Source organism: Castor canadensis, chromosome 1, assembly GCF_047511655.1.
Source record: "Castor canadensis chromosome 1, mCasCan1.hap1v2, whole genome shotgun sequence".
Classification (NCBI taxonomy): domain Eukaryota; kingdom Metazoa; phylum Chordata; class Mammalia; order Rodentia; family Castoridae; genus Castor; species Castor canadensis.
In genome coordinates this window covers 40,184,965-40,212,407 of record NC_133386.1, presented here as the reverse complement: position 1 = coordinate 40,212,407, position 27,443 = coordinate 40,184,965, and the positions used below count along the sequence as shown (strand labels likewise).

General features: G+C 33.2%; 1 protein-coding gene and 1 long non-coding RNA gene across 34 annotated transcripts in view; one reads left to right on the top strand and one right to left on the bottom strand.

The window, feature by feature from the left end:
• Trdn (triadin) overlaps positions 1–27,443 on the bottom strand; it is a 374,084-nt gene that overhangs the window by 28,209 nt on the left and 318,432 nt on the right. For 14 of the 33 annotated variants that reach the window (XM_074075307.1, XM_074075305.1, XM_074075306.1 and 11 more), the window contains 13 exons: positions 18,865–18,891; positions 18,385–18,414; positions 16,726–16,755; positions 15,565–15,591; positions 15,025–15,071; positions 13,211–13,283; positions 12,034–12,051; positions 7,790–7,834; positions 7,407–7,427; positions 5,627–5,653; positions 4,886–4,924; positions 4,333–4,377; positions 1,602–1,625 (listed from right to left, as the gene is read on the bottom strand). In XM_074075307.1, the coding sequence (XP_073931408.1) occupies positions 1,602–1,625; positions 4,333–4,377; positions 4,886–4,924; positions 5,627–5,653; positions 7,407–7,427; positions 7,790–7,834; positions 12,034–12,051; positions 13,211–13,283; positions 15,025–15,071; positions 15,565–15,591; positions 16,726–16,755; positions 18,385–18,414; positions 18,865–18,891 (453 nt within the window). Of the gene's footprint in view, positions 1–1,601; positions 1,626–4,332; positions 4,378–4,885; positions 4,925–5,626; positions 5,654–7,406; positions 7,428–7,789; positions 7,835–12,033; positions 12,056–13,210; positions 13,284–15,023; positions 15,072–15,564; positions 15,592–16,725; positions 16,756–18,384; positions 18,415–18,864; positions 18,892–27,443 lie in introns of those variants that run through there. The other 19 variants (XM_074075289.1, XM_074075287.1, XM_074075293.1 and 16 more) reach the window with 16 other exon arrangements.
• LOC141423914 (uncharacterized) overlaps positions 1–27,443 on the top strand; it is a 215,945-nt gene that overhangs the window by 170,894 nt on the left and 17,608 nt on the right. The gene's annotated exons all lie outside the window — the stretch shown is intronic.

Here is a 27,443-nt window from a genome sequence, read left to right as displayed (position 1 = left end):
ATCATTTTCACCCGTTTTTTTTTTTAGCAGAATATACAGGAAGCTCAAAAAACTGAACTTCCAAGAAAATTAATGACCCAATGAAGAAATGGACAAATGAACTGAACAGAGGTTTTTCAAAGGAAGAAGTCTAAATGACTAAAAAACACACAAAAAAATGCTCACCATCCCTGGCCTTAAAGAAAATGCAAATTAAAACCACATTAAGATTCCACCTCATTCCTGTTAGAATGGTTATCATCAAGAACACAAACAACAAAAGCTTGTTAGGATGTGGGGAGAAAGGAACCCTCAGACACTGCTGGTGGGAATGTAAATTAGTGCAACTATTATGGAAAACAGTATAGAGGCTCCTCAAAAAACTAAAAATAGAACTGCCATATGATTCAGCAATTCCACTCCCAGGAATATATCCAAAGGAATGTGAGTCAGGTTACATCAAAGACACCCGCACACCCATGTTTGTTGTAGCATTATTCACAATAGCTAATCTATGGAAACATTCTTAATATGTAAATTCTATAAATTTAAAATTATGCATATAACCACCATTGTATTTGTTGTTGGTAGCACTGATTTGTAATGAACTGTTTTTATTAAATCTAGAAATAAGGAAAGGATTTCTGCTGTTCCCCTGAATTTTAGGAATTTGTAGGAAAAGTAACAGTTGTAGCTTATGAACTTAGAATTCCTATCCATAACTGAATCTTGATATAAAGGTGTTTCTGTAGAGTTGTGTCTGCTTACATTTATGAGATTACACTGAATTATGATGACTGAATTATGTCATCCTTACACATTTTAGACTTAAAATTACATTTAAATTAGTGAATACCAGAAAACAATAGCAAATAAGACATCATTCTTCTACCATATGTGCTCTATAGTAAATTTTTCGTGACAGAATTTCAGGCAAAAGCAGGGTTGCTTTTCTTCATTTACAGAAAAGATTTTATTTGAATTCATGTTACATTTATTTTCAGGTTTGAAACCAAAATATTTCCATCATGTTACAACTTTAAATAATACAGATTTTAAAATTTTAAACATAAGAAAGAATAAAAGCTAACAAATTCTTGTCAGAAGTTTTTGTATGGAATAACTCAATCTCCAAACATTAAAAATAAAAATATTCATTTATTTCAGCTTGAAATTGATATGCTGTGGATTAGATATGAAATGTCCCCTAAAATTTTGGTTCCCAGCTGGTGGGGCTACGGAGAGGTGACTGGGTCAAGAGGGTGTGAATGAATTAATCCATTAAGGAGTATATAGCTTAGTGGGCTATTAGGAAGTATAGCCTAGTTGGAGGTTGTAGTCATGGGGTCATGCCTTTGAAGGTTATCTTGTCCCAAGGCCCTTTCTTTCTGTCTCTCTGCAAACCAACTACCATGACACGAATAGCCTTCTCCTCCAACACATGTTTCTGCTGTCACGAAACTCTTCCTTGTTTAAGGTTGTAATGGAGCCTGCTGCCTACAGATTGAAACATCTGAACCCATAAGCTAAAATAAACCTTTCCTTCTCCAGGTCATTTTTCTCAGGTATTTTGTTATAATCATGAAGAGCTGACTAGCACATACATGTTAAGCAGTACTTACTTGATACTTTTGCAGGTTTTTCTGCTAAAAAGAAGAAAACATTATTTAACTAAATAAATGCAAGTAAATTGCAGTATGTATTAATGGACCATAAAAAGTTATTTAATATGTTTTGAGTTTATTCCTTATTGATTAAGAGTTAACTAAGAAATACAGTTCTCCATTGCTTAATTTTTTGGATATCTTGATAAGTTCTTTTATATAAGAAAATACATGAGCTATCAAAAAAGTTATTATTCATTTCAGATGTCATTACATATTTATGCTGTTTAAACCCTTTTACTAAAATCAGCAGAACCTTTGCTAAATTAAGTATTTGGCTCAACTATAATTATACCGAACTCAAATAAAATTACTTTGTATAACTTAATTCATCTAAATAGTAATTTAAAATTTCTAAATTCCATAAAGAATGTTGCTGAAAATTATTTTCTTTTAAAGATGAATAAAGAAAAATAACTAGCAATTGTACTAAAAAATTAATAAATCTTTTAAAACAAGATGTAAAATCAGCTTAACTTTTCTGTCAGTTTCAATGCGAGGTTCTTATAATATCTTTTTCATTCAACATATGCATATAGAACAGAAGTTATAAAGTGATATGATTGTCTTCAGAACTATAGTAGACCGTCTCCCTCCTTGAGAAAGATAGCAATTTCTCCCTGCTATCATGATGGTAAGTGTGTTAAATTGAAGAGGCTAGACTTCAAAATATAATTTTAAAGGAATTTATATTGCATTGATATATTGTGAGACATAGTTTCTAATGTACACTTAAGAATTACAAATTGACAAAAATTAATTATACTAAAATGTTTTTAAGAAAACATTTTCAGTTGGGATATTTATGTTTTAGTGATATTACATTAGCCTATCTCATGCAAAAATTTATAAAACAAGATAATTAAAAACTTCTTCAATAAGAATAACCTGTTATTGTTTTGCCCTTAACAATACTAGCATTGTTTAAAAAGACAGAAACTTAAAGAGGAATAAATACTAATATCAAATGGACTATCTGTTGAATAAAGGAAGGAATAATAACATGCATACTTTGAATTAGCTCTGGGATGGATTTGTTTTTACAAAAGTAATAATTTTTCTTTACTGCTTATTTAAGATATGAAGATCACAGAAATGATAGTTTAGGATAATGTAAGAAGGAAGTATTTATCCAATGTATGAATCCCTTGTGCAGTAAGCTGCAAAGGAAGCCTCTAACAGTATCTCTAACAGGATACTCACTTGCAGGCAAAATTCAGTGCATTTTATCTCTGGGCTACTCTTACTGGTAAGAATCTTTCAATTATATTTGCAACAGTGTGATAGAATAGTGAAGTGCAGCTGAATTGACTTAACTGTTATAGTCTTTGTAGTCATACAACTTGGACTTGGAGCTAAATCCTATCTCTATCATGTAATCACTCTGATCACTTTCCTTCATTGTGTTTGTATTCAAACAATGTATGATAATTGGACTATAATAAGGATTAGATTATAGTAAAACAGGATATAGCTATGGGTTTTTCAATTAATTACTCCTCATACTTCTTGGTGATTAATCCAAAAAGATATTAATCAATACTTTGAAAAAAATTTCAATATAAAAATTTTGTGGGAAATGAAAGAGCAGTAGAGGAAGTGAATTCAAGTATGATATATTTGATACATTATAAGAGCCATTGTAAATGCTACAATGTACCCACAGCACAACAATAATAAAATAAATGAATAAAATGCAAAAAAAAATAGGTGGGAGACAGGTACTTCCAGTATTCCCAATCTTACAGTGTTCCCATCATAACACTCAAAAAAAATTCTGTGATTGCCAAATGTAGATTATGGCAATGGTCTCATAAGGCTCCTTCAGAGGTGGAAATGTACTGGAGACAAAAGAAAAACTAAAGATAAAATATTGAGTACTTACATAATTTCACAAATGTGATGTGCTCTTATTGCAAATTTTACACTTTAATATTGCTGATTATTACGTCTAAATTATTAATAATTATATCACTAAACTGTATGTTGAGATATGTCCTGTCTTCTAGGTGTATATACTACAGTAAGCAACAAAAGAGAGCCAGTGAAAAACATGGACTTTTCTCCCCTCAACGGTGATCTATGTATTTATTATGAAAACAATTGGCTTGGTTATGGTATGTTCACCTAGTGCCTAAGAATTTATAGTATGCTTTAACTAATTGAGTTTACCTAAAATTATGTCACAAGACTATAGAATTCAGTTATAAAGTTTGGCGATAAAATCACCAAAATAAGTTGCTCATTTTTTAGAAGCATTTATCAGCCATTTGCATGCTGGCGTTTTCCCACTTTGTGTCCAGCTTGACATAATTTAAAAAACCAATTTATATAAAAAGATATTTATGATACTACATTTTCCTTAGTCATAAATAAAATGAACGCTGGTTATATTTGTTTTAACTACTACAGAAACAACATTTTTGCAAAAATTCATGCTATAAAATCTTGTAATAGAGAATTTTTTTCTTCTGGTGTATTTTGGAATATGTTATTAATAGATCCACTTTCTTCACATTTTCTAATTTTTCATTGAAAAGTAAGCTTTCTACTAGATTTTCAGTCTGCTTCCTCTTCTGTAAGCAGAAATATATGCTGGTAAGAATTCTTTGCTTAAAAATATTAGCATTAATATTAACAGTGTTAAGTACCAACATAGCACTTGGATATTTATGGCATTCAAGCTTACCTTTTGTCACATTGTGCAAATGAAGGGTCTCTTTTCTTGGTGCAACTGTTTATACAAAATGTAAGTTAAATATGAATTTTAAGAGTAAACTTTCATTAAAAATTTGTCTCATTTTATCTATAAGCTTTATAAACATGGCAATAACTTAAATATTGTAAATATTTTCTCAGGGTAATTTTAAAAAATTTTGTCTTTAATGAAAATAAATGATAGCAAAGAGATAGTTTTGTCTGCATAAACAAAGATACATCATGAACCTAGTGATAAAGTTAGCTAGAATTCAAGGAAAATAGGTCATTCTGATTAGCCAAATTGGAGAAAAAAAAAAAAAGAAAAGGTCTTTTAGTTATTGACAATTATTCTGACACGTCTAGGGATGTTTTCGTTCTGATATAATAGATATTTCTTAGCTATGTAATAATTATATGAGGCCTATAACTTTTAATCAACATTTTACAATTTCCCTTTAAGTCATGTAATTTTTATAATTATGTATTCCTAGTCTTTGTTTTATTGGCAATTTGACAAACATGTCTTAAAATATTAGGTTTACCTTTACTCTCCTTTTCAGGTTTTTCAATTTTCTTCTTCCCTGGGGATGAAAACAACCAGAAATAATTCATCTTAAAATGCAATATCCTTATTAATGGATTAAACAGTTAGAGATGTGACTTAATCTCAGTAGTGGAGGGGTGATGGCTCAAGGGTCCACCATTTCAAGATGTGGAGGGGGAATCCATGTTTGAGAATAGGTACTCATATTCGTTCTCCTGTATGTAAAGTCCTTCCCTTTCTCTTGTTTAATTTGAGGTGAAACTAGGGTAAAACATGATTTTTGATAAATTTAGCAACAACTGGAAAAAAAACCTTTAAATTTTTTACTGTTGTCTTGAGGAAATAAGGAGTTGACTTATTGGCAGTGGGTAATAAAAAAATTAACTAATAAATAACCACAATTAAAAAGTCACATAATATCTACAAGTACACTGTGGATATTGTTTCCAAAACACATCCTTGGTTGATTTGTGATTGTTTACTATGTTTCTCAGACAAGAGGGAAAAAAAGCAACTAATATTTAATGAGTGACACCTGATTATGTAGTAGAAATCTATCATGTATTATTTCACTTAAACCTTACTAAAAGCGTTTGGGGAAGTCATTGTCCTTGTGCCATGGACAAGAAAAGCAGGGATTCAAACAGCTAATAGATTTTGTTTTAAAAAATGTTATACAGCTAGAACAGACTCACGTTTACAACTCAATGTTATCTCATCTGAAAGCGTAAGTATTTACCTGATTCTGGGACTTCTGACGTTCCCTCTTTAGAAAAAGAAGAATGTAATATAAAAAGGAACAAAAATAAAAGACAATAGTGTTTAAGTAGCAGACAATTAAACTTTATTTTCATACACTTTCTATTAAGTTACAATAGACATATATATTCAAAATGACAGAGAAATCTGGTAATTACTATTTCTGAAAACTATAACTAGACATCTACTTTGAAAATAGAAGCATTCTATAAACTAATTTAAAACTGTCTATTCAATATGATGGAAACAATTCTAAGTCCTTTGGTTGGTTTCCCTCATTATGAGTAACCTCTGTTACATACATTTTTAACTCACTCATCATGGATGCATGCATGCGATCATTCACTGAGTATTATTTAAAAATCAGTTTATAATATTTTATAGCAAGTGAAATTGAGTGGGGTTATGGAATGAGGATGAACAGAAACAGACTCAACCTGTGATGACAACAGACTAATCAGTGATATAAGGTATAAACAGGTATTTTCCTTTAGCCTAGGACAATGTAGAGTCGTCCTCTTTTTGTTCCTTTACTTAATTGATAAGTAAATAGTATTTCTAAATGTAGCCCAGCAAGTTATTTTTAATCTTTTCCACCCAAGATGTTCTACTGACATCTTCAGAAATAAAACTTCTCTGAAATAAAACTTCTATTGGTAGATAAAAGAAATCTATCTCTTACTATATCAATACTTTTGTACTCTAATACATTTAGTTATGTGCCTTATATGATTTTGATGGAAATTTTTTTCAGAATGCAAGAAAATTGATTTTAAAATATTTTTAATACTATTACAAAAATGGTATTTTTTATGACTAATATTCCAGTGTTAACTCTAAACCCATCATTTTAATAGTATTCTTTATATTAGTAGAAACTATATGAATTAAGTATGGTAGAAATTTTCTATAACTCAAAAGAAATATTTAATGTTCAAGATTAGGATTGAGTCTGATTTTGAAGAAATGTGTAGCCACATTTTTAAGAATTCTAAAATAACAATAATAAGAAAACAGGTTAGTCTTTAGCCTTTAAAAAGGAAATATAACCTCTAGATACATTTTTTATTAAATGTTCATATTTTTATGCTACAGTTAAATCTGGGCTATATTATGATCATATTAAATCAAAATATTTCATTGTTTGCTGTTACATTTTTATTATTATTTTAAATTTCAAATAAAACAATGTTTCAAGGCTTTGAAGTTAAAGAGCCAATGTGGTAATATAAAGTCATAGAGGTCAGATATGAACACTGAATTTTTCTTAATATACAATATCTCTGTGTTGGAGGAATTTCCATACTGTGTTTACTTTAATACCCTAATGAATAATGGGAGATAAAAGATAATACAACTGACTTGTGTTTTGCACAGGTATTAGTTCATGAGAAATGTGTCAACTACCTAGCATGACAACTGAAAATATTTTAGGCATTCCTCACATATCTTTGTATAGTGCAATAAACCTAATAGGTGCTCAATAAATGTATTTCAAGGACTCATGTCTGTACCACACAATATCCTTTGTCAATCAGAATCTTTTATATAAGTAATGGCATAATGGCTATTACATTAATAAGCATACCATACTTGTGAAATTTCATTTATTAAAAAATCCCAAAACATATTTGCTTTGTAAGTGTGAAGCCCTGAGTTCAAACCCCAGTCCCACAAAAAATTTATTTATAATATAAAGAAATTATGAAATTAAATTAATGTAATAGCACAGTCTTAAAATTGTAAAATGATTTACTTACTTGAGGTTAGTTTAGATTTATCTAAAAGGTAAAAAAAAAGAAAATTAGTGATAATTTTCTATTTATGGCTCTTTATAATTCTTATTTTTTGAGTTGAGATGGAAGTAGCTTTAAAATATGTTAAAATGAACAATAGCAAATGTATTTTAAGCTGTTGTTAAACCATTTTCCCAAGAAGTTCCCAAAGCACTGCTATAAAGCTTAAAAGTATAGAACTCTATGGTGTCCTGGCTATCCCTGAAGAAAATCTCACCTTGGATTCAATACAATATGAATGTTTACAATAGTTTGAACTTCCTACTATTCCTGAATGGCACAGAATGCATAGTCTGCCACTGTCCTTCCTGTGTACCTCTAATATTCTTCAATAATTTGAATTATACCTGATTTTTTAGATGGATGTTCTTTTTCTTGATCTTCAGCTTTTTCTAAAATGAGAAATCAAAATTCACTGGCAATCTGTGAATTGGTTTTGCAACCAGCATTACTCATGTGTATATTTGTAGGCAATCCTTGGTTTTTACAGGAAGCATGCCCCTAAAATCATTTTTACAGAACTTGTAACACAGTAAGCATTGCCATAGAAACACATTATAAACAAGGTTAGATTCAATATTAGGGTGCCTACAAAGGTTGTCTCTAGAGTCAGGGTGCTACTCCTTAGGATTATGTGGTTTAAAAAGAAGAGGATACATGTATACACATGTGAGTAAGTGTAAAAATGATAAATAAAAATAAGAATAAAAAATAAAAAGGTAACAAAAAGTGAAAATGGAAAAAAAAAAAAAAGGAAGAGGATAGAATATGCCAAAGGGAAGAAAAAGAAGAGAACTTTTCTGAAGGCTGAGTAATTCTTTGAGGATATTTTAAAGCATATGACATTTCACTTAGCATTTTTACCAGTTCTTCCTTTTACCTTTCTGATTCCTAATTTCCTTCTTGATGGTTCACAAGCAATTTAGTGCTGGACTTTTTTTTTTTTTAATTTAAAGTGTAATCTAGATCTGTGGTGCAGAGAGTACCACACTTCATATTGCTGTTATCCTGTACCACCCTCCCTTTCCATTTAGAACTCCCACAGTTGATTCTCAACTAATTCTAGGACATGGCAAATGGAATAAAAATTTGTAAACAATTGACATCCCTCCAACCCTTCTGAAAACTATTTGAAATATAAACTGTTTAAGGAGATCTTTCTCGTTCATCAAAAGTGGAACTTAAAATGAAGCCATTTGAGGTGGGTATCTTGAATGGAATTGAGAATAATTAGAAACTGAGTAGGTAGCTTTTAAATGATACCCAGAATTAGTTCTTGTGGGCTTTTTTCTTTTTTTCTGGTATTATTGGGGTTCGAACTGGGCCTTCCACTTGCTAGGTAGGCACTCTACCACTTGAGGCATTCCGCCAGCCCTGGAGCTGTTCTTGATGTTTACCTGTCCTTTCTTTTCTTCATCCCTAACCTTAAAGATTGTCTGAAGTTGCTATTTTTTTATCCAAAATCATGAACCAAGTGAAGTAGGAGGTATTTTAGGACTAAATTGGATACTTGAAAACTAAGAAGTCAACAATGAACTTCCAGGTTGGGTGTGGCGACTCAATCCTATAATCCCAACTATTTAGGAGGTGGAGATTGAGCAGATTGTGATCCAAGTCAGAGGAAGAAAAAAGTTAGTCAGAACCCATCTCAATAAATTGGCTAGACACGATGATTCATGCATATAATTCCAATTATATGAGAGGCATAGGTAAGATGATCACAGTCCCAGACCCCCACAGAAAAAAAGCTAGATCCTATCTGAAAAATAAACCAAAACCAAAAAGGGCTGGAAGTGTGGCTCAAATAGTAGAGCTCTTACCCAGCAAGTCTAAAGCCCTGAGTTCAAATCCCAGTACCATCAAAAAAAGAGACAAAAAGAAAAAATGAAAACTTTAAAGTAAGGGAACTTCTATGAACTGAATTTGCATAAATATATTGAAAAATTACACAAAGTTTAAAAGATTAAGGAGCCAATCAATATTCCAAGTATTAAATTATCATGAGAATAGTACCAAAAAGGTAAAATAAATCAAAGTAATAACAATATAACATACATATTCAAAGTGTGTGTACACAAGCTCTAGAATGTGAATACATTCTAATTAAGCTCCAAACATTTGTGCCTAAACTACTGAGCAATTTTATAAGGTCTCCTAACTCTTATCCCACATTTACCTTTACAGTCTGTCAATCTATTTGTCATAGAGGAGTGAGGATGAGTTACCCACAGTAACTCATGCCTTCATCTTAGCTTGATCTCCACAAATGGATATCACCCAAGGATCACCAGTGGAATTGTGACACAATATTGGACCCATTTACCATCTCTGTGGCAATGGAAAAATGTCTGTGCTTTCCTAAATTCCAATAACCATCTTTTAAAGTATCTACCATGGTAATATCTCTCTCAAACCTGCACAATGAAATGGATGAAATTTGAAGTCCATGCTCATGAAGAAATTTTATTATTTTAATAGACAAATGGTGAAATGTTTACAACTTTATGGATTTCTAAATGCAAAAGCTTGCCTACAATGCAATTAATCAGCTTAAAAGAAATATATATGGCTGGGTTCTGGTCACTCACACCTGTAATCTTAGCTACTGGGGAGGCAGAGATCAGGAGGATGGTGGTTGGAAGCCATCTTGGGCAAATAGTTTGGGAGACCCTATCTTGAAAATACTCAAGATAAAATAAAGTGCTGGTGGAGTGGCTCAAGTGGTAAAGCACCTGTCCAGCAAGCATAGGTATCTGAGTTCAACCCCTAGTACAACTGAAAATACATATACATATGTTTATATTTATATGTTTATAGAATTATGTATATTTGTATATATACAAACAGAATTCCCTGAATTTTATTTTCCTCCAAGAAATTGCATTTAAATCCTAGTAATCTGATTATCTCAATTAAAAGAAAAAACTTGCTTCATACTTTCTTTCCCTTTAGAGTGATTGTAAGTAAGAAATGAGCTCTCTTAATTGTCAAAGTGGGTAGGGTCTCCATCATGGAATCAAATGCAGGAGATTTAGTGGTTCAAGATATCAGTTGAATGAAGCTCCTTTTACATACACACACATTTATATATGTATATATATATACATATATGTGTATAGACATATGTATAGTGTCTATAACCCTGACAATCGTACACCATTTCATTTTCTTTTGCTCTTCATTTGGAATGGCTTAAAAAAATTGCCACCCAGCCTTATTTCATATTTTAGTCATATTATAGCCTAATGGTGTTATTCTCTTAGTATTAATAACCATAACAGATCTTTAAGATATTTCTTTTGTAAAACTAAGCTCCCAAAAAATCAATGACCCAATGAAGAAATGCCAAATGAACTGAACAAAGATTTTTTTAATGGAAGAAGTCCAAATGGCTAAAAACACATGAAAAAATGCTCAACAGCCCTGCTCATAAAGGAAATGCACATCAAAACCACATTAAGATTCTACCTCACTCCTGTTAGATTGGCTACCATCAAGAATACAACCAATAACAAATGCTGGCGAGAATGTGGGGGAAAAGGAATACTCACAAACTGCTGGTAGGAATGTAAATTAGTACAACTACTATGGAAAATAGTATGAAGGCTTCTCAAAAAACTGAAAATACAACTGCCATATGATCCAGCAATTCCACTCCTAGGGATATTCCCTATTGAATGTTAAGACAGGTTACAATAAAGGCAATTGCACACCCATGTTTATTACAGCATTATTACATAGTTAGCCAGGTTCAGAAAGTTAAAAGTCACATGTTTTCTCTCATATGTGGAATATAGTTCTGACAGAAATACAGCAGTATTATGATAAACAGGTTATGCTAAGGGGAGGTCACATATGAGATAGGGAGTATAAAAGAAGGAAGTTAAGAAGGTGAATATGGTTGATGTACTCTATACAAGAAGGAATATAGACTTTTTAAACCTGTTGAAAGCACTATAAGGAGGGGACTAAGGTAGAAAGAAGAAAAATAGAGGACATGAATCCATTTGGTTATAATACATAAATATGTGGAAATGTCACAAGAAAACTCCCTGTATAACTATCTTTAAAAATTGTGCTTTTTTTTCTTTTATAAAATCAGAGAGCAAGAGGCAGGTCCTGTCCAGGGGGTTGGTACCAATGAGAATGAGGATAATGTGGGGAAAGAGTGTAAGATGGTTAATATGGTGCAAATACTATGAACATATGCATGCAAATGGAAAAATGAGACCTCTTGAAATTATTCCAGAAATTGGGGTAGTGAGGTAAAGGAGAATGATGGAGGGGATGAACTCAAGTGTGATATATTTGATATATTGCAAGAACTTTTGTAAATGCCACAATGTACCCCCAGCACATCAATAAGAAATGTGAAAAAAGACATTTCTTTTGTATGAGAATAATGAATCATTAGTTAGTAGTGAAACACAAGAATGTTAAATCATAGCCATAGCAACAACATCAATTTATCACTTTTTCAGGTAATTTAGCCATAGGCCACATTAAAAATAACAATTTTAAGAAGCAAGCAAATTGTTAAAAATGAAATGGTCTAGGGATACTTTTCAGGTTTTATTTTTTCATCTCTTACTTGCTGGTTTGGGCTTGACTGTGAAGAATAAAGGAAAGAAGATTGGGTATTGATGAGTACAAACCATGGAAAAATAACTCTATTGCATTTTATTAATTTGTTCTTAATTTTAGTCCCCCTCCTTATCTTAAGTGTAGCCTATTTTCTCTGAGCACTATTATTTCACTGTCAGCAAAGATGTTAATCATACTGCTTAGTGAAAAACTGATGGTGCACATGAAATACATATAAAATTTAAAGCAATTTATATACTTGAGACTCAATACAGTTAGATAAATTTTCAAGGTTCCCAAACACCCATAAAATAGAATGATCTATGGGGGCACATTAACATATAACAGTGCAAATAAGAGGAATATTCACTATATTAATTTAGACAATGGTTAGAAGAAAGAACAATGGTCATATGAGTTAATGTGAAATGACTTCATGAAGTTTCTTTCTTCCACATGGAATAGTAGCCTATAATTTATATAAATAATTTTTTCTCTGAATTCTGTTTTCCTCTACAAAATTACATTCAAATCCTAGCTATCTAATTATCTCAATTAAAAGAAAAATGCTTTACAGATTTGTTTCTTTTAAAGTTACTGTGAGTCAGAAAAGGGCCTTTCAATGGACCATGTCAGCAGGATTTCCATCTTTGAATCAAATACAGGAGATTTACTGGTTCAAGATACCACAAGAAAGTCTCCAAAATAGCAAAATTTCTCACATGAAATAATAAAGGATAAACTGCCTTTACTTAGTATTATGTGCTCAGCTGGTCAGTCTTTAAAAAAATATTTAAAAGTTATATAACAATATAATTCTCCACAAAACACTCATGAAGAGTATTTATTCCAGCTAATTTAAAAACAGCAAAAGTTTCAGATTTCTGTAATCTTAAAATCTGAGGAAACACAATTTGAGAATAAGATTAAACACCTAAGAGTACATCACAATTAATGTATTACATAGGTTTCATCATGAATTCCAAGTATAAGTTAATCAAATGCTAAAAATGTAGTTTTGCCCACCACAGATGTCATTATTTTAATAAAAAGTTATTGAGTAATGATTTGCAAGAATACAAATCTTGAAATTTATTGTAATAAATGTCTACATACTTCAGGGGAGATATGTGCAAACCTACATAAGAATGATACAGAAGAAAAATATAAGATAACTTATTTACCTGTTTTTTCTGTTGTGACAGTTTTTACCCGCTTGAGATCTTTTTCTTCTGTAATAGGAAAAAATGTTAACACAGTAGAAAATTTTAATACATCAGTACAAATCAGTGACATATTTCAACCTTGGTATTTTGTATTCTTTGTGAAATAACACAAATGCCAAGAAAAACGTATCTGTTTCTTCAATAAAGTAGTGAATAATATCTTCTATGTGAGTTAAATGGGAGTACAAAGAAAATTTGTCTGGCAGTGAGATCCTTTGCAGCTGTCTTGCTGCAGAGGTTTTTGTAATTTATATTGTCTCCCAACCTGCCAATACAAACCTATCTGTATTTTACAGTGCCTTCACTATAAAATAACTGTATTTATCTATACAGAATTATCTCTTTATAAGATGAATATCCCTTTTTCATTGTTGAATTAGCAAAGGAAGAACAATTTTTGATCTTTCTTGCTCAGGTAGCTCCTTAAGAACCCAGGATTAGCTGGGGAACCCAAGTTCCTCATGATGGGAATCTGGGAGGAAAACAGCGGGTATAGGTTTGGAATGTCCTCTGTCTTCTGATTTTACAGAATTAAAGAGCATGGAGTCAAAGCAGAGATATCTACTTATCTGTTAATTGATCTACTAATCTATTAAATTGACTCCATACAAACTTAAGTATTCATCAGTTCAAATGAACTGGTTGGTAAATAGCATGCTTAGAAATTTCATTGGGTACTGAGAATTTAAAGAGCATGATGGTTGTAATTGAAGTGAAAGAATTGCAGCTGTAAATCAGTGTGTTTCTCTGTGCATTTTGTCTCAAAATGGCTGACATTTGGGACACAAGAAAATAACAGAGTTTTCTTATTAACTTTAATTAGGAGGTTCCAAAAGTTGTTTCTAAAATTTTGTCAATAGAGACAGCGGTTCTCACCTTCTCACACTGCAAGCCCCCTTTATTCCTCCTGTATTTTCTGGTGTCTATATCTCTTATTTTTTTTAAAGCATAAAGTAGTCAAATCAAACTGATTCAAGCCCATAGCATACAAATTTACTGAAGCACAATTTTAAAATCTTAAGCAAAAGATTTCCTAAGATTTGTTTAGCAGAAGAACATGTTAATTTCTCAAAGGTTCTGGTGTAACCTTATTCACAGCATTGAGTAAATTTATGGAAAGCCTTGAATGAAGGACAATATTCTACAGAAAAAATTTAGGCTTGGTTATTCTAGGCATTAAATTCATGTTTAATTACTTTAGATAAAAACTGAAAGTTTCTATTATTATATAAAAACTAATCAACTTGTTTTGGTAAATTTCGTGTCGTGTCTGTCTTCAAAAGCAAGGCACATTGGTTCACTTCTACTTCATCCAAAATACAAGATTAGCAATAATGAGAAAAGAAGGAAAAGAGGCAGGGATGGAGAAAATAAAGAGGGGAGGAAGGAAGCCGAGAAAATGTGGAATTCTTCAGTATTCTTGGGATTTGGGAAGTTTAAGGTGATCTAAAATATAAACAATCTAAGAATGTCTTGCCCAAGACAAAATAAGATATATCAAAATGCAGAGCTCACTCACTTAGGTGCTAGATTTGGGCTAAGTTACCTTTCTGTTGGGAGAGGGTGGCTACCTCTGCAGTTGCATGTGACTGACCAATTTCTTCATACAAGTGACATTGGGAAGAGGGCAAAAATTGAAAATGTTCTAGAAGCTGATAACCGAAGGTATGAATTGTTCCAAATTACTTTAGATTTGACTCTAACGCTTCCTTTTGCTATACCTAGAACAATGTCTGACAATTTAATGCTACAAATACCACCTGCAAAATACCTGGTTTACCATGAGAAACAGTCTTTTCTGGTTTCACTATGTCTTGTTCTAAAAATAATAAAAAGAATTCAAATATGATATATTTGATATATTGTAAGAACTTCTATGGATGCCACAATGTACCCCCACCGAGCATAACAATAAAATCTTTTCAAGTACTTGAAAGCTTTATAAATTAATAAACAACGAATTTTCTCTGTGAGCTAAGCCAGTGATTTGTACACCAGAAAAAAAAAATTTTCATGTCATACTATTTTATATGAAAAAATTAAACGTTTTATTTCACAAAAGCAATATATTAAGATTTCTTATTTGTAGTATTGGGGATACAGCTCAGTGGGAGAGCAAGGCCCAGCATTTCATCATTGATATCATGAAAAAAAAAAAGAATTCTGTTAACATTTAAGCAGTTGAAATTTGCAAATCATAGGCCATAATAAATCATAAAAACAAGACCACAATTAAAATATATAATTTAGAAATGTGAAAGTTTTTATAAAAGTTTCTTTATGAGAATTGTAAATGAAATGATTATACATACTGTGTATTTGTGCTTTTTCAGATGAAGCTAAAAATGATACATAAATAATATATTAAACTATCTAACAAAATGTAAAATTTAAAGATAAAAACTATCGGTTCTAAATGGTACTAGGCATAGGTAACTTTAAACCATGTTGTACTCTTGTTAAAACAAATGCTTATTTCTAATAAAAATATACTCACCTGAAGAACATAGTGTAATGAGAAAATAAATCATAAAACTGTAGATAGGCACTTAGGTGCTTTGTTACATTACAGATACATGATTTACAAGAGCAACTAGACTCTAGCCTAGCCAGGCAAGCTCTACTGAGAATTAAACAGGTGAGATAGTGTAGATACAGGTAAGTGTGGATTCTTGAATTGGTTCGGTTTGAAGGATCTTGCTATATAACTTTTTATAATGAAGGAATAGCTTCCATAGAGCTAGAGGTGTTTTCAAAAACTTGCCTCAGGTCAACAGCTAGTTGGTATCAGAGGTAGGACCTGAACATTGAATGGCAATAAGAAAGTTCACTCTGTTTTTAGGTCATTTTTTCTAAAAAATTGATACAGTTAGTCTAGGTCAATCTCTTGGTAGATGTACTCAGAGTTTGGGAAAAAATCAGAAATGATATAAAATCCTAGCTTGAGAATCTTGGAAAAATAACTAACTTTCTGAGTTTGATCTAGTGAATTGTTTCCATAAATACTGAATATGGATAACCGCTATGTTATATATTTCTCACAACGATAAAGCTAAAAGTGTAAAGTAACCTTCAATTCATAATAGATGTGTAAGGGTTTGTGTCTTCTTTTCTTCAAATTAAATAGACCATAAATTTGTGAACATTTGACTCTGGAGACCATTGTTAGAAACAAAGCTATAAAACTGACACAATCATACTTGATTTCAAAAAACCCCAAAAGATGTATTCTGAAAACTGTAGTATTTGCTGAGTTTTATTTAAAGATATATTCTAGACATCATTGTCAGTGAGATATCCTGATTTTACCTAATCTAGTATTGCAAAATCATATTGAGCAATATAGTACAAAAAATAGTGAAGAACTAGGAGATCCTGTGTAAATCCCATCCGTGGGAAGTAAGCCTCTTTTACTTGCAAAATAAAGGCAATATCATCACTAAAACTATTTAATAAAATAAAAACATTGTTACCTGGTTTTGCTTCCCTTTTAACTTGTGGTTCTGAGAGGGGGGAAAGCAGAGAATTTTAATTCTTAAAAAATAAATTAGACCATGAATTTAATTTTAGAAATTATTTTATTTTGTTTGCCATAGTGAAAGTGAAGAATTTTATTGAAAATTCTTTCAGTTTCATGGTGTTCTGTTAATGAAAGACCATTAAATACACAGTAGTTAGAAACATGCTATACACTTGTCTGTCATTAGGTTGTTGCTTGTGATAATTGTTTTAAACCTAAATTGTTTACTTATTTCCTGGATGATTATAGTGGTAAATAGTACCAAAGTGATATAAGATAAATTATTTGAATAGGAACAGTTGGAAGAGATTATCTGCAGTAGATCCAATTAGGTATTTGTGTAATTTAGGAATTTAGACAAATAGTGCTATGACTTGATTGTGTTCCCAACAGTATGTTGAGTCCTAACCCTCCTCAGTACTTGACAATGTGAACTTACTTGAAAATAAGGTTGATGCTGATGGAATTAATTAAGATTAGATGAGGTCTTACTACAGTAGGGTGTGTCCTCTTAAGAGGAGCAGAGACACAAAAGGAGATTATCAACTGACCATGGAGGCAGAGATGTAAATGATGTGTCTGCAAGCCAAAGAACACCAAGAATGATGGCAAACATCAACAGTCACAAGAGACAAGGAAGGATTCTTCCCTGCAGGTTTCAAGGGAATTGTGGTTCTCCTGATGCATGTATTTTGGACTTCCAGCTTCCAGTATTTCAGGGAATAAATGTCTGTTTTTTTAAACTACCAGTTTGTGATATTTTATTATAACAGCTAGATAACACTAATACAATTAGGAAACACAAACTAAAATTTCAACTCTTCAGAATCCTATTGTTGTGTGTTCTATTGAAGAAGTTTCTGCTGCCTATTACAGCATGTGGAAATGTTCATCTGGCTCAGGAGCCTAGAAAAGAAAAGGGCTGGGCATGGTGGCTCATACTTATAATCCCAACCATATGGGAATGAAAGATGGGAGGACTGCAGTTCAAGGGAAGCCTGGGCAAAAAAGTTAGTGAGAGCTTATCTCAAAAAACAAGCTGAGTATTGCAGTACACACACACTTGTAATCCTAGTTACATGGGAGGAAGGAGGCTGGAGGATTGTAGTCCAAGGTTTGTGGAGGGCAAAAGCATGAGGCTCTTTCTGAGACGTAAACTAAAAGGAAAATGGACTCGGGGTTATGACTTAAGTGGTAGAATACTTGCTTAGCAAGCACAAGACCCTAAGTTTAAAACTCTAGTTTCCTTCCCCTGCCGAGACAGAGAGAGACAGAGAGAGAGAGAGAGAGAGAGAGAGAGAGAAGGATGAGAACAGCTATTTTTTTGGTAAAATGCCTACGTTCTATATTTATCAAAAGAATATGATTTTGTAGGAGTCAGCTCAATTAGTGAAGTGTTTCCTCTGAGTCATATAAACATTACTGATTTCATATATGTAAATAGAATTCAAAAGAAATGGATAGCTTAAGTAAATATGTAGTTTTGTGTTTTTTAAAGTTTGTTCAAGGGTAACATTTGGTATAATATTTGCACTAGGGCATAACATTGCAAAGAAATGTGCTCATTATAAATATAGAACACATGCATGAATCAGACACAAAATATACATACCTGGCTTCTCTTCTTTTTTTACTTGAGTATCTAAAAATATAGGCAAGCAGTAACACTGATTATCTAAAGCTACGAATTTCCTATATTCACACATTTTTTCTTTTCTAGATTATTCATTGTGTTTTAATGTGTAATATTAATTACCTTTTTCTTTTAATTATAGAAATACCAATAAATTACAAATAAAACCCATCTAGTAATCAAAATAATAATTATTTTGAGAAAGAATGGAAAAATGAGCTAAATTTTTTAATGACTAGGTTAGGAAAGGTATTGGTTTGTAACTCTAGCAAATAAAAGATAAATAATTTCTGCATAGCATATTGTCAGAAATGCACTTAGGATAATAAGCACATTGATTATAAAAATTGTTAAATCTTTGACTTTAAGCAAAATATTCAACAGGGAATCAGAGTATGTATAAAAACATGCACTCATGATTAATTTATTATCTATTCATTTGACATGCATAGAACATACGTGGAAATTTAGGCTTGACTTCTTTTCCTAGAAAAAGTTGGAAAAACAGTAAAGATTTAGTCATACAATCCTTATCGAGATAGAAAATTATGTTTGAAAATCAAAATTAATCAGTGTAGATTCCAGCTATCTTTCTTTATTGAAATTCTATACTATGTATAATTTACCGTCCATGGCCAGGTTACTGATTTAAAGTTCATTTTAAATAATAAAATTCTTACTTTAATTTTATTGCAGTATTATAAGTTTCTTACAAACTGTTATATGCAATGTTAACTTTTTACTTAATATTAAAAAAGAACATATATGATTTAATTTTGAGAAGTTAGTTCATTATGTTAGATGATGAAAAATCTAAGGCTTGTTTTCATTTTTATTAAAATTATCAGTGTGTTATCTTTCTTAGTATAAAACACTTAAAATAATTACTGCTGAATTTGAAAGGTCTTGATGACTGCAAATAGATGATTTTATTGCATATTGAGGAGTTTGTGCAGGGATTGGCAAACTTTTCCTGTAAAAGATCAGTTAGTCTGTATTTTCAGGTTTGGAGTCATATGATCTCTGTTGCCAGGTCTCCATTGTGCTGTCACAGAAAAGAAGTAGCCATAGCCAATACTGAGAATGAACAGGAAAGGCTTTATTTACAGATACTTATGGCCAGTGTCTGAGCTACTGCTCGCCAGCCTCTGTTCTATCCACAGCCAGTTTAGTTTTCTTTTTTCAGTCAACAAAGACTTGGACAGTAAATAAAATCAACTTCCTTTGATTCTGTGTTCCTTATAAACCCCATTTAATATTGTTCCATCACTGCTCAAATCATCCTTTTACTTGCTTTGTTTTACATCTTTACTCTTGTTTATTCACTGCAATATAGTTTCTATTCTTAACATTCCATTGATGAGGACTCTCTGGTCACCAATTTCCCCACTACTTTCCAAGACCAATGAAAATGTTAAACTATCATCACCACTTTCTTCTTTTTAAATATCTGTTATGTTGGCTTTTGAGAAGGGGGGAACATAATGTCTATAGAAGAATGTCTTCTTTTACTCTCAAAAGTTTCCTAAAGATCTCTACCCTTAGCAAAAATAAAATAGCAAGGACCTAATTAGTCCTCACTTTGAAAATAAAAGAAAGCAGACAAAACATAGAGAACAATGGTTTTTAAAATGTTGGACCTCACACAGCAAAGTCCTTCAGTGATGGGGAACAAATGAAGCATGCTCTGATTGTTTCAGATTACTTCTTTAGAGGGTTACAGGGTCTTAGTGCAGGAATGAAGAACCCAGAAAGGTCTCTAAGTTGGTAAGGTGGATCTGGGAGTCTCAAAAAATAAAGAGAGCCGGATATCAAGGTCAGAGTTCTGTAAAGAGAGCTGCAGAGAGGAGAAGAGAATCCTGGAGATGTGTGGAAGGCCTGTTAAGTCTTGTGAGCACTGACCCACACATGCAAAAGAGGAATCTAGGTGAGGCCAGGGAAACAATGGAAAGAATACTGACACCATATAAGACTACAAAGTTGGGTAATGTCAGCACTCTGACATATGCTTTTTCTTCAGTATTATGTCCACTATTTTGGGTCTTTTTCTGTTCACATAAATGTTAGAATCACTTTGTCAATAACCACAAAATAGTTTTGAGGATTTTAGTGGAGATTGCATTGTATCTGTCAATCAATTTGGGAAGATCTGATACCTTATTCACAAACATGAACAAATCTCTTAAATTATTTAAATGTTTATTTAGCTTTTTTCCTTGGAGGTTTGGTTACCTCAGTTTTTATTTAGAACTCTGTTCAGCTATTTTTACCTTAGAAAATTTATCTAATGCAATTGGATTGTTTTTTCTTTTATGAACTAATATTGCTTTGTACATATGTTTATTATCATGTTAATCACAATCTACTGTAAATATCAACATAAGTTAATGTCTTCCCCTCCAAGAAGGTATTTGAGGACAGAAATCTGTATATCCATCATTGAATCCAGAAAACTGGTGCAATTCCTTAATTCATAGTTACATAATAGACACTCAATTATTATTTATTCATTAAATATGTGAAATAATGAAAATAGCAGAAGGTAAGTACACAGAAAAATGGAGAAAAGAAAAAAATGAATGTGGGAAAAAATACAAATTAGGTAGTTACATTAGAACAAAAAGTGCATGTTAAAGTTACTGCAAGTGTTCTTGGACTCAACATGTAAATTCACCTCAGTTTTCTGGCACTAGAGCAATAATACTAGCACAAACATATAATTTACAATGTTTTTAAGATACCAGTGGTACCAGTGGCTCACGCCTGTAATCCTAGCTACTTAGGAAGCAGAGATGAGGAGGATCTGTGGTTCAAAGCCAGCCTGGGTAAGTAAGTTCATGAGATCCTCTCAAAACAAAAATCGCCAAAAAGGGCTTGTGGAGTGGCTCAAGGTGTAGGCTTTGAGTTCAAGCCTCACTACTGGAAAAAAAAAAAAAGGATACAAATGCAGAAATTAAGAGAAACAGAGAAATTGTTAGTAATGCCTGAGATAAATTTGTTTTATGAATTCTCATAAATAAACGGTTGTATAATGTAGCAAATAGCATCATTAACAACATTCTTACCCTAAATTTGTAAGTTTTCATAGGATGCCAGCTAATTCTCTTAACATGCACCAATAACACCATCCCAAGTGCAGTTCAATAAGAGAAAGTAACTTTAAGTGTAAGGACAGAATTAAGATTATAGAGACTATGCAATGATACATGAGGGGATAAACAGTCATGGTTCTTTTTAGGACTTTTTAAATATAATCTTCTAAGAAAGAAGCACAAAATACATAATAATCATAATTTACAACCTTGTGCAAATATGAAGATCTTAAATGTGCAATTGAAACCCAGCCAGGATAATGATTTAAATGTTGCACTCATTCATAAAACCAACTTGATATAAATATCAGGCAACTGTGTATTCTCAAGAAGCTGTCTACTTAAGAAACTGGGTTTCACAGACAAGGATGCCCACTATCTCCACTCCTATTCAACATAGTACTGGAATTCCTAGCCAGAGCAATTAGGCAAGAAGAAGGAATAAAAGGAATACAAATAGGTAAAGAAACTGTCAAAATATCCCTATTTGCAGACGACATGATCCTATACCTTAAAGACCCAAAAAACTCTACTCAGAAGCTTCTAGACATCATCAATAGCTATAGCAAAGTAGCAGGATATAAAATCAACATAGAAAAATCATTAGCATTTCTATACACTAACAATGAGCAAACGGAAAAAGAATGTATGAAAACAATTCCATTTACAATAGCCTCAAAAAAAATCAAATACCTAGGTGTAAACCTAACAAAAGATGTGAAAGACCTCTACAAGGAAAACTATACACTTCTGAAGAAAGAGATTGAGGAAGACTATAGAAAGTGGAGAGATCTCCCATGCTCATGGATTGGTAGAATCAACATAGTAAAAATGTCGATACTCCCCAAAGTAATCTACATGTTTAATGCAATTCCCATCAAAATTCCAATGACATTCATTAAAGAGATTGAAAAATCTACTGTGAAATTTATATGGAAACACAAGAGGCCACGAATAGCCAAGGCAATACTCAGTCAAAAGAACAATGCTGGAGGTATCACAATACCTGACTTCAAACTATATTACAAAGCAATAACAATAAAAACAGCATGGTACTGGCACAAAAACAGACATGAAGACCAGTGGAACAGAATAGAGGATCCAGATATGAAGCCACACAACTATGAGCAACTTATCTTTGACAAAGGAGCTAAAAATATACGATGGAGAAATAGCAGCCTCTTCAACAAAAACTGCTGGGAAAACTGGTTAGCAGTCTGCAAAAAACTGAAACTAGATCCATGTATATCACCCTATACCAAGATTAACTCAAAATGGATCAAGGATCTTAATATCAGACCCCAAACTCTTAAGTTGATACAAGAAAGAGTAGGAAATACTCTGGAGTTAGTAGGTATAGGTAAAAACTTTCTCAATGAAACCCCAGCAGCACAGCAACTAAGAGATAGCATAGATAAATGGGACCTCATAAAACTAAAAAGCTTCTGTTCATCAAAAGAAATGGTCTCTAAACTGAAGAGAACACCCACAGAGTGGGAGAAAATATTTGCCAATTATACATCAGACAAAGGACTGATAACCAGAATATACAGGGAACTTAAAAAACTAAATTCTCCCAAAACTAATGAACCAATAAAGAAATGGGCATGTGAACTAAACAGAACTTTCTCAAAAGAAGAAATTCAAATGGCCAGAAAACACATGAAAAAATGCTCACCATCTCTAGCAATAAAGGAAATGCAAATTAAAACCACACTAAGATTCCACCTCACCCCTGTTAGAATAGCCATCATCAGCAACACCACCAACAACAGGTGTTGGCGAGGATGCGGGGAAAAAGGAACCCTCTTACACTGTTGGTGGGAATGTAGACTAGTACAACCACTCTGGAAAAAAATTTGGAGGCTACTTAAAAAGATGGACATCGATCTACCATTTGATCCAGCAATACCACTCTTGGGGATATACCCAAAAGACTGTTACTCCAGAGGCACCTGCACATCCATGTTTATTGCGGCACTATTCACAATAGCCAAGTTATGGAAACAGCCAAGATGTCCCAGCACTGACGAATGGATTAAGAAAATGTGGTATCTATACACAATGGAATTTTATGCAGTCATGAAGAAGAACGAAATGTTATCATTCGCTGGTAAATGGATGGAATTGGAGAACATCATTCTGAGTGAGGTTAGCCTGGCTCAAAAGACCAAAAATCGTATGTTCTCCCTCATATGTGGACATTAGATCAAGGGCAAACACAACAAGGGGATTGGACTATGAGCACATGATAAAAGCGAGAGCACACAAGGGAGGGGTGAGGATAGGTAAGACACCTAAAAAACTAGCTAGCATTTGTTGCCCTTAATGCAGAGAAACTAAAGCAGATACCTTAAAGCAACTGAGGCCAATAGGAAAAGGGGACCAGGAACTAGAGAAAAGGTTAGATCAAAAAGAATTAACCTAGAAGGTAACACCCACGCACAGGAAATCAATGTGAGTCAATGCCCTGTATAGCTATCCTTATCTCAACCAGCAAAACCCCTTGTTCCTTCCTATTATTGCTTATACTCTCTCTACAACAAAATTAGAAATAAGGGCAAAATAGTTTCTGCTGGGTATTGAGGGGGGGAGCGGGAGGGGGTGGAGTGGGTGGTAAGGGAGGGGGTGGGGGCAGGGGGGAGAAATGACCCAAGCCTTGTATGCACATATGAATAATAAAAGAAAAATGAAAAAAAAAAAAAAAAGAAACTGGGTTTCAGAGTTGGTCATTCATGTGCCATCTTTCACGTATACTTACTTTCAGGTTAAACTTCAGTTACAGTCACATAACACCTGTCAAACTATTTTGCTGTTTTCTTTATACTATGTGTTATGGTTTGAATTGTATCCCTCAAGAATACATGTGGAAGTCCAGACAACCAGTACCATATCAACATTTCCTTATTTAGAAATCAGCTCTCTGTCCTGTCTGGGGGTTGGTACCAGTGGGAAGGGGACAATGTGGGGAAAGGGTATAGGAGGGTGAATATGATACAAATACTGTGTACACATGTATGTAAATGGAAAAATGAGACCTACTGAAACTATTCCAGGAATAGAGGAGGGGAGATAAAGGAGAATGATGGAGGGGTGAGTTCAAGTATGATATAGTTGACATATTGTAAGAACTTTTGTAAATGCCACAATGTACCTCTAGCACAGCAATGAAAAAGACTTGTGTCCTTATAAGATAAGAAAAAGAGACTGAGAAATTGACACATATAGAGGGAAGATTATCTGAAACCACAAACGGAGAGTATCATGTAATAATGATAGAGGCAGAGGTTAAGGTGATGTAATCACAAGCCAAGGGTAACAAGGGTTTCCAGGAAAACCAGAACCAAAGGGAAAAAGGATGGATTGGCTTCTTCCCTAGCGTCTGCAGAGAGAGGATGACCCTGTCAACACCTTGACTTGGTATTTCTGGTCTCTGGAACGTTGACAGAATATATTTCTGTTGCTTTAACCTACCCAGTTTGTGGCACATGATTATAATGGCTCTCAAAAATGATTACACCATGTCAGTGCTTTAATCCAAGCCACACTGCCACTCACCATAATTACCAGGAACATCCAAATTGGTCTGGAAGTCACAGATTTTCTTCTACAATTTTAATTCTGTAGCCAGAGAGATTTTCTGAACTGCCTTTCTTGTCATTTCACATATCACATCTTTGTTTAAGCATGTATCCTCATTATTAACTCCAACTGCCTCTGCCTGATCACCTTGTCTATGAGGTCACTGATGCGTCTAATTACTGCTTATTTCATCACTCTCTGTTCACCACTTTGTTCTATATTTTTAAGCCATACTTAAGTATTATATTACTAATAATGAACTTAAAATCTCCTTTGTTTCTAGATTGACACGTATGTTTAACTCTTTGTCTAGAATATTCTTCATCTTTCTTCAATTGGCTAAATCACATTGATTCTAAAATTTATTCAAAATAAGTTGATTTAGGAAGCTTTCCCTTAATCCTTCAGTATTAGCTAGGTGTACTTTCATATTCTACCAGTATTCTTCCCTTATGTTTATTTTAGCATTAAATATACTTTATATTGATTATTTCCTCTGTGGGGAGTGGTTTAAAGCCTATGAGAACTGGACACAAGCAAGGCCAGATGCAGTTAATTGCTTTTACCTGTAGGCTGAGATGGGCACAGCCCCAGGCAGGAAGCAGGGAAAGGCATTGCAATCAGAGAAGCAGAAAGGCAGGTTTCTCCTGTTAATGTCACACCCCTCCCCATGGCTCCACCCTGTTTGCTGCTTTAAAAGACCCCTGAAGCAGGAAGAGGGGCTTTTTTTGCTTTTGCTTTTTGGGATTTTACTTTGGGCTTTTTAGTGTGGGAAGTTTTTGGAAAGGAAAAGAATTATTGAAGGGAAAAACTGCTGAAGGGAAAAGAATTGTTGAAGGGAAAATGCTAAAGAGGGGTTGATAGAAAGTCTGCACCAAGAACTTTAACATAGGCTTCAAAAAGCAAAGCTGAGAAAGAACTGCACACATAGGCCTTAGGAAAGCTAAAGCTAAAGAAAAGCCAAAGAGAACATGGGACAGTGCACAGTGCAAGTCTAAGAGTTGTGCATATGTAGCATTTAGGTGTGGCTGCTGGCTTGCAAGTTTGAGCACCGAAGCTTTAAGAGAGCTAGAGAGATGAGACAGTGCAAGCCTGGGGGCAAAAGACTTTAAGAGCAATTAAGGTAAAGATAAGCTAAGAGCAAACATGGGACAGTGCAAGCCTAAGGAAAGAGGTTTTAAGCAAGGTTTTTTGTTTGTTTGTTTGTTTTGTTTTATTTATATGTGCATACAATGTTTGGGTCATTTCTCCCCCCTCTTCCCCTTACCCCCTCCCATCCCCTTTCTCTCCCCACCTATCCCCTCTCTACCAGGGAGAAACTATTTTGCCCTTATCTCTAATTTTGTTGAAGAGAGAGTATAAGCAATAATAGGAAGGACCAAGGGTTTTTGCTAGTTGAGATAAGGATTGCTATACAGGGAGTTGACTTGCATTGCTTTCCTGTGTATGTGTGTTATCTTCTAAATTAATTCTTCTCGAACTAACCTTTTCTCTAGTTCCTGGTACCCTTCTCCTATTGGCCTCTGTTACTTTAAAGTATGTGCATTAGTTTCTCTGCATTGAGGGCAACAGTTGCTATCTAGTTTTTTGGGTGTCTTACTTTAAAGAAGGCTTTAGAAGCAAGGTTTCAAAGAACTGCAAGGAGTAAGGCAATAAAGAATCGAGATAGAGAAAAGAAGCAATGAGGGTTATGTGTCTCCAGCAGAGCCTACAACACACCTGATCCCAACTTTTTGTCTGCTATTCTGTGTCTTTTCTAAAATCTCCAGTCACCCCCAGTTAAGCCCAGTTAGGTCCAGTAATAACCAAGGAGCCAGAGGAAAAAAACCTCGCTCCAGCAAGGGAGGGAGCACAAGAAATAGCACCCCTTCATTCCTTCAAGCTTTGGTATGTTCAAAATTTATCAAGGTTTCTAGCATACCATAATTTACAAGTAAATATATGTGGAATGAATTAAATAAATACATAGCACGCAAACTGAGATGAGAAACACCTCAATAGATGCTTGTAAGGTACATAATTCAGTTTAAGGTTATGAGATCCTTACTTCTAACAGGACAGAGTTTAGCATAAGGAAAGATTATTATTCTGCGCCAATACAGGAGTAAATTAATAAATGAGGCCTCTAAGTTAGCATATTAGAATGTAGTTTAAACCTGGATAAAATGGTAAGTGTTTATAACCAATGTTCATTTCATAAAGTCTTAAATTTTTTTTTTGGTTATATCAAAAGATTTATTTTAATTTCTGTTACCATTCACTTTCATGAAAGATGATGAACTAAACTTTCCAAAAGTCTGTGCACTAGACAAACTTTCACAAAACTCCTTTCCCAAATGAGAGACACAGCAAGAATTTAAAGCT